Here is a 7,500-nt window from a genome sequence, read left to right on the forward strand (position 1 = left end):
GGCTAGCAGGTTATTATGTTAGGTTAGGATAATTTCTGCGAAAATTATCCATGAATTTTTACATTTTCTAAATTTTCCTTAAAAAACGGCTATTTTCGTTCTTGAATTTTTTTGGGATCGCTATATCTCGCCTCTTTTGGCCCCCCCGAAACCCCTGATTCCCCACAGTTCCCCAAGCTTGCTGGGGTAGGTGGTGGGGGGAGTGGGATGGAGGAAAATGGGGAGGTCCTATTCTGTGCTTTTACCTTCGACAGTTCCTTTTTATTCTGTGCAAACTGATGATACTTTTATGTAAAAAAAAAAAATAACAAGAAAAAGAATTGATAAATGAAAATAATATAAGAAATAACTATGCTATACTTTGTATATATATATATATATATATATATATATATATATATATATATATATATATATATATATATATATATATAAACTTAGCAATTTGTCAAGTGGTTTAAAGTTACCTACGTCACCATGATACCCAGGTTCTACGTGGTTACACCAAAGATGCACTTGGGTGGTGATATGAGCCCTAATATGAGTACCACTATAAATAAAAATGCCTGTGCCATTAAAGGGTGGAAGCTGAACAGCGCTTTCCATACATACTCTTCATGTATGTACACCTACAGGTGCTATAAAAAAAAAAGTATCAACACACGCTCTTATATAGATCATGCCATTCAGCATTTATCCAACAATTACTGGCTGGCTGGCCTTCAATCACCCGCTATACTCAGCTTGAATAATCGGAATAACCTTCTGTTGAATCTAATATTTATAGTTTCTCCTTTACACGCCACCAGCTTCCATTCTTGTCCCACACATGTCACAAGGCCTTAATTTGGTTGAACCTTAAGCTTGATTGATTCATTAAACACACACACACACACACACACACACTTTTCTCACATTTCTTATCATTATAAAACAAAGGGTTATTATCGTCACATGAGATATTTCTGCTTTTTTTTGCCTTATGTTTTACGCCTCCCTCAAATAACACAGTATACATAATCATTATGCTGTCTGTATATTGCTATTTCTCTTTTATCCGTGTAAATAATCTCTCTTACCCCAAATTAAACAATAATGGTAGCTATAACTGTAAATTAAGCAAAAAAGATGAAAAAAAACTGCATATTGTTGATTGATTGATTGATTGATTTTTTTTATTTTTATTTTATTATTTTTCTTTTTACGTCCATCTACATAGATACTTTAATTTGGTGGAGAAAAAAAAAACTGGTATTGAATATAATTGTTCTGAAAATGATAGGAAAGGTGTAAAATAGTTTGTATATTGTTAATTCTTTCTTTTATATCAATGTAAATAGTTTCATTTGCAAAAGGAAAAGAAGAAAAAGAAAAATATTAATGTAAATGATTGTAAATGGAACTGAGGAAAGATTATTTCTCGTCACAACATCGCCAGAGTTTGTGATCGAAGACAATATTCTGCAACACTTCTGCGCTTTTTCATCTCTGCTACATTCAAAAGGCTCTAATTGAAGCTGCACGTCTTCAAAGATCATTTTTAATGTTCTAGTGATTAATGAACGAAATTTCTATAATATAAACAGGGAAAACACCTAGTAATCTCTGTGACATTTGAGAATAGTTGCAGTGAGAGAGCGGAGCATTTCAGAATACGGGCGAGTGTGAAAGGAGACACATGATTGCACACATTTGTTTGCACGGAACGTTTATACCGATTACTTATGAAGTCTGTGTTCATTATGTATATATTTTTGCTTTAATGTGCTACCGCATTATGTTCTCTTTTATTCCATTTTGTGTGTGGCATCAGCACCGATGTTTGTAAATGCATCTTTGTGCTTGTGCCTTTAAATTTTACAACCACTATAAAGTGGCTGGTGTGTCATGCTTTACTAGACTCAAGTTTATGTGTGCTGTTTGATGTGTTTTTGTGAATTCTTCTGAGTGGTGTGCATGTTTTTTTTATGTATGCTCAATAGATTAGAATAATGTTTTAACAATATATATATATATATATATATATATATATATATATATATATATATATATATATATATATATATATATATTATGTAATTTTGTGTCATTTGATGTAATTTTGCATACTAATAGATTTTTATTTTATTTATTTATTTATCTATTTATTATTATTTTTTTTTATTTATCTAATTATTATTATTATTATTATTTTTTTTTTTTTACGAACTGGTTATCGTTGGTAATATTTCTTAGGCAAAGAATAGTGGATAAAGTGTTGAGTTGAAGCGGCGATAGCAACGGTTTGTATTACGTGCTGAGTGAGGTGTTAACGGCGGAAACTGGGGGGGAAGTAATGTCTTACTTAACCTTATTCATATACTCCTACCAACCTACAAATACACACACACACACACACACACACACACACACACACACACACACACACACACACACACACACACACACACACACACACAAACTCATTTAATGATTACTTTCACATTTAAGCAGTATTCTTAAACGCTTTCTACTCTGATCACTACTAGAGTTTTCGTGGCTTTTTAAATTTTTTATCGGTGATGTAGAATCCTTGTCCAAACAACCAGTAGAGTCACGAAACCATTCTTGAAAAGCCAGAGTAACCAGGGCACAGAGATCTGAGAGTAAGTTTCGTTAGAGCTTGCACGAGTAAAAGACAAGACCACAAAGCGTTTAGGAATACGTTTTATCACTAACAAAGCAGAACTTACAACTCTTATGTTTTTTCTCACTCTGAACACGCACCACCACCTTGTCTTATCTTCTCTTTCCCTCACCTGTCTCTCACTGTGGGTGCGTGCGTGCGTGGTGCGTGGCTGCGTTCACATAGGAGAGTGAAGGCCAACCGCCCTCAATGGATGAGGCGCCAGATTTCCCGCCACCAACCCTGGAGGAGACCGCCATGGATCCCCTGCCTCCTCCCCCACCGCCAGAGGAGGAGAAGGAGGAGGAGAAGGTGGAGGCGCAGCAGGTGATCAGATAGATAATGATTGTGGTGGTGGTGGAGGTGGTGTGGTGTTGACGCTGCTGCCACGCCCTCTAGTGTCTTGTTTGGCTTAGTGCTGCTTTTTAGTGACGCCCTTGCATGGAGAGACAGTAGAGAGAAAGTGTAAGCGAAGTGTCAAGAGATTATGAGAACGAAGGGTGATATGATGGAAAGACAGGGAAAGGAAGAACAAGTGAATGGAGTTAAGGATAGAAGTGGTTGTGTTTTCATAGATGGGAAGTTGTGTGCGTGAGGGAAGGGATGGTGATGTTTGTAAGTATTGCAGTAATGTGGGAGGAAGGGGCGTAGAAAAGTGCAAGGGAATGGAAATAAGGTTTGAAAAGGTTATGTATATAAAGGGATTTTTTATTATTATTATTATTATTATTATTATTATTATTATTATTATTATTATTATTATTTATTTTATTTATGAATTTATTTATTTATTTATTTTTTTTTTTTTGGAAACTGATGGGAAGGCTACTTGCTGTGTGCGTGAGGGCGGAAAGGGAACAGATGATGGTAATGTCTGTGATTGTTTTGTGTTAGAGAGAGAGAGAGAGAGAGAGAGAGAGAGACGGATTTGAAGGAAATTACTGTTTGTATTAAGTTCAATTGTTCGCCTTTCTTTACTCACTTTGTTGTATGAACCTGTGAGAGAGAGAGAGAGAGAGAGAGAGAGAGAGAGAGCTCTATCTTTGGGTATAAAGCATGCGTATAAGTATGTATAGGGTTATGAGGGTGAGTAAATGCTCGTTCCCGCCATCTGTCCCACACTAATCTACATCTGCTACTACGTTTAGGAGCCGCTGCTCAGCCTCAGCGACGCAGTGATGGCGTGGCATAGAGGGACACTTGTCACTCTGGGGGTCAGTGGCTGCCTGCACCCTGCCCAGCTTGCGCCAATAGTGTTATTTATTATTTACTTATTTATTTATTTACTTATATTCTTAGGTGGGGATTGATTGTATGTATGATAAACTATATATATATATATATATATATATATATATATATATATATATATATATATATATATATATATATATATATATATATATGCAAGGCAACAAGCTACAAGTTCATTAAAACTTACTAAATAAAAAAAAAGATTGCTTGTAACTGATTTTTGTCATGTTTTCCTTGTGTATAGAAACTTATTCGTTAAAACTTTATTTTGCAGTTGTTTATTGAAATGAGGTTTACATCATTATATTGAATGTAAATTGTATCAGGTTATTATGCTAATGGTGTGTGTGTGTGTGTGTGTGTGTGTGTGTGTCCTGCTCAACACGAGGCGAGCAGCGAGGAGGTTGTTTATCATATTGTTTTGTTGTCAGACGACCAGCGACGGTGTCACGCTGCGCCGCGCTGCCTTTGTCCACCCTTTGGGTTGGTGATGTTTTGGTTCGCTTTTGTTGTTGCCTGGCTAGAATGTGGAACTCCCCCTATCCAAACCTCTGCTCCTTTATAGATGATAAATACCTATAGATTGCTTTATGTCCAAAGTTAATCGTGTATATAATTTTTATCTTTCCTCCTTGTTCTTTTCTTTCTCCTTCCTCTTCGCTTTGCTGGTGGTGCATGCATGCAGGAGACTAACAGTGGTGGTCGTGGCTGCCCGGCGTGGCTGCTTTAGGCGAGCTAAGCACGTCTCGTTGTTCTCTGGCTGAAGCCAGGCTGAGATCGTAGCTTCGGGGACGGAAAGGGGAGATGTACTGGATGTAGGCTCTGTATTACTGCTGCCTTCTCGTAATGTTCTGTAAATATGTGCATTTAAATTTCACCTGTAGTGAGCTTGTTGATTGCAGAAGGATTGTTGTCTAATGCACGGGAGGCCGGGGCTGGCTGAAAGTTGCCTTGCTTAAGTGAGAACTGTAGGTAGAATCACCTCATCCACACTACTTATGGGTGGGATGTGATAAGCATCAGGCAAAATTTGTATGTGCTAACACTTCTTCCAAAAATATGAAATGTAAATGTAATTATTTTGCTCCGTAGTTTAAATTATTAAGGTATACAAAACCTAATGTTTGTAGAATCAAAATCATTGCCCACAAGTGTTGCCACACCACCTGCAAATGTATAGTAATGCTGTATGAGTGCATGACTTACTACTGGCTCTCAAGAACCAAGTGGCGTCCACGCATCGGCGACACCCCTGCCCTAGGCCAGCCAGCCCCGGTCGTACTCACACAACAAGGGCTAGAACATAGAACTAAATGTTTTACTTTCAGCTTCATGTTTGATTAAACAATCAACTTCCCTTCCTAGTCTACACAAGAAATGTTGGAAGCACTATTATAAAGTAACTCACTTGGCGAGAAAAACAGCCATGTTGTGCGAGCTTCTTGGCACAAAATTGAAGGAATAGAATGGAATCATCAACGTGTTTCCTTTCCCCTACAGGGAGCCACTGGGAAGAAGGCCAGGGCCAGGAAAGCGGCAGCGGCGACGAACATGAGTCAACAGCAGAAGCAGCCCAAGCTCCCCGCTGAAGGAGGAAGCGGAGGGGACTCTGACGGTGAGTTGAGCAGGTAGCATTGCTTCAGCGGCCCGCTCCGACTCGCAGCCCAGCGCGTGTTGTATCACAGGTTTTCATGGCGTAATATTCATAGTTCCATCTGCCCGTCAAGTTGCGCTGTATGGGACCTTATTCTGAAACACTTCTGTGCCGCACCTTCACTTCAATCTAAGTGCTTTAGATAAAGGTACACTGGCTTGTAAGTTCTCTCTCTCTCTCTCTCTCTCTCTCTCTCTCTCTCTCTCTCTCTCTCTCTCTCTCTCTCTCTCTCTCTCTCGTTCCAGTGGCAGATTAAAAAAATTTCCACATTATTAACAGGAGACACTGATCATCACTATGGTCTTAGAAAGTAGTTGTGGTGAGAGACAAGAGGGTTTCAGAATATTGGCCCTGATCTGGTATCAATACACAGGAAGAAGGAGAAGGCAATGCATATATATATATATATATATATATATATATATATATATATATATATATATATATATATATATATATATATATACATATATATATATATATATATATATATATATATATATATATATATATATATATATATATATATATATATATATATATATATATATACAAGGACTTCTTTCTCATGAGGGGAAATATAATCCTCGTACTGAATATTCCTTCTGCTTCATTCTTGAGTATGATTACGTCAACTTTTCTGAAGGCCAGTGAGAAAGAAAACACAAACAAACCAATTTTTAAGTTCCATTGACTGCGATCAACCCCGGAATTCCAGCAATCTGTGGTGCTACTTCGCCCGGGACCCGGTGACCCGCCCCGCCCCGCCAACGCCTGCCTCTCTTCCTCTTCTTTATTTACATTCTGTTATGCATTGCCTGGATCTTGTGTCCCTTGAAGTAATTAGTCTGAATATATACATTAACTTGAAGTTGTTGTTTTCATGGCAATATTGATATTGAATGTATTTTTTGCAATGTAATTTAGTTCAACTTTTCAGTAGTGTTTTTCAGATCTAGCACAGTAAAGTACATTGTATTATTTCTCTTTCTGATGCACTTATTTAGCATATTGTATTGCACTTTGTGTGTGTGTGTGTGTGTGTGTGTGTGTGTGTGTGTGTGTGTGTGTGTGTGTGTGTGTGTGCGTACTTTCTGCCATGCATACGCGTGCATGCCCTTCTCACTTGGAATGCCAGTGTCATGCCTCTCTGTCCTGATTTGTGACTTGGGGAAGCATTTCTCCTGACAGCTGCATGAGTGAATGGATCTTGCTCTAAGAGTGAGTCAGAGTGCGTTTGGCCCGTGTTGGGAGAATCAAGAGTGAGTTGTGACTTGGTGAATGATAATAATAAGTGATGTGATGTCTTTTCCTTGACTGGTGATAAGTGAGTGGTTATCTTTGTGACTGGTGAGTGAGAATGAGTCTGTCCTTGAGTGGTGACTAAGTCAGTGGTGCTTTGTGATTGGTGGGTTCTGTTCCCGAGGGGTGAGTGAGTGAGTGGTGCCTTGTGATTGGTGAGTCCTGTCCCTGAGGGGTGAGTGAGTGAGTTGTGCCTTGTGATAGGTGGGTCTTGTCCCTGAGGGATGAGTGAGTGAGTGGTGCCTTATGATTGGTGGGTCTTGTTCCTGAGAGTCGAGTGAGTGAGTTGTGCCTTGTGATCGGTGGGTCTAGTCCCTGAGGTATGAGTGAGTGAGTGGTGCCTTATGATTGGTGGGTCTTGTTGTTGAGGGGCAAGTGAGTGAGTGGTGCCTTGTGATTGGTGGGTCTTGTTCCTGAGGGGCAAGTGAGTGAGTGGTGCCTTGTGATTGGTGAGTCTTGTCCCAAAGGGGTGAGTGAGTGAGTGATGCCTTGTGACTACTGTCAATCTGTCCCTGCACTGGCGGATCGGGACGGGTCCGGGTGCTGTGCGGCGCGTTGTCGGAGCGAGCGTCGCCACTTTGTGTTGTTGCGTCACGCCGAGCCCCGTGTTGCCCGGGCCGGCGGT

General features: G+C 39.3%; 1 protein-coding gene and 1 long non-coding RNA gene across 25 annotated transcripts in view; one reads left to right on the plus strand and one right to left on the minus strand.

Moving 5' to 3' along the window:
• LOC123518155 overlaps positions 1 to 2,931 on the minus strand; it is a 23,532-nt gene extending 20,601 nt beyond the window's left edge. The window contains exon 1 of the long non-coding RNA XR_006678686.1: positions 2,799 to 2,931. This is a non-coding gene — a long non-coding RNA (uncharacterized LOC123518155). The remainder of the gene's footprint in view (positions 1 to 2,798) is intronic.
• The window catches only part of LOC123518142 (protein nervous wreck-like), a 164,839-nt gene that overhangs the window by 155,654 nt on the left and 1,685 nt on the right, over positions 1 to 7,500 (plus strand). For 15 of the 24 annotated variants that reach the window (XM_045278812.1, XM_045278811.1, XM_045278819.1 and 12 more), the window contains 2 exons: positions 2,852 to 2,992; positions 5,420 to 5,534. In XM_045278812.1, the coding sequence (XP_045134747.1) occupies positions 2,852 to 2,992; positions 5,420 to 5,534 (256 nt within the window). Of the gene's footprint in view, positions 1 to 2,851; positions 2,993 to 4,350; positions 4,403 to 5,419; positions 5,535 to 7,500 lie in introns of all 24 variants that reach the window. The other 9 variants (XM_045278820.1, XM_045278825.1, XM_045278824.1 and 6 more) reach the window with 2 other exon arrangements.

This window comes from Portunus trituberculatus, chromosome 43 (genome assembly GCF_017591435.1).
Source record: "Portunus trituberculatus isolate SZX2019 chromosome 43, ASM1759143v1, whole genome shotgun sequence".
Taxonomy (NCBI): Eukaryota; Metazoa; Arthropoda; class Malacostraca; order Decapoda; family Portunidae; genus Portunus; species Portunus trituberculatus.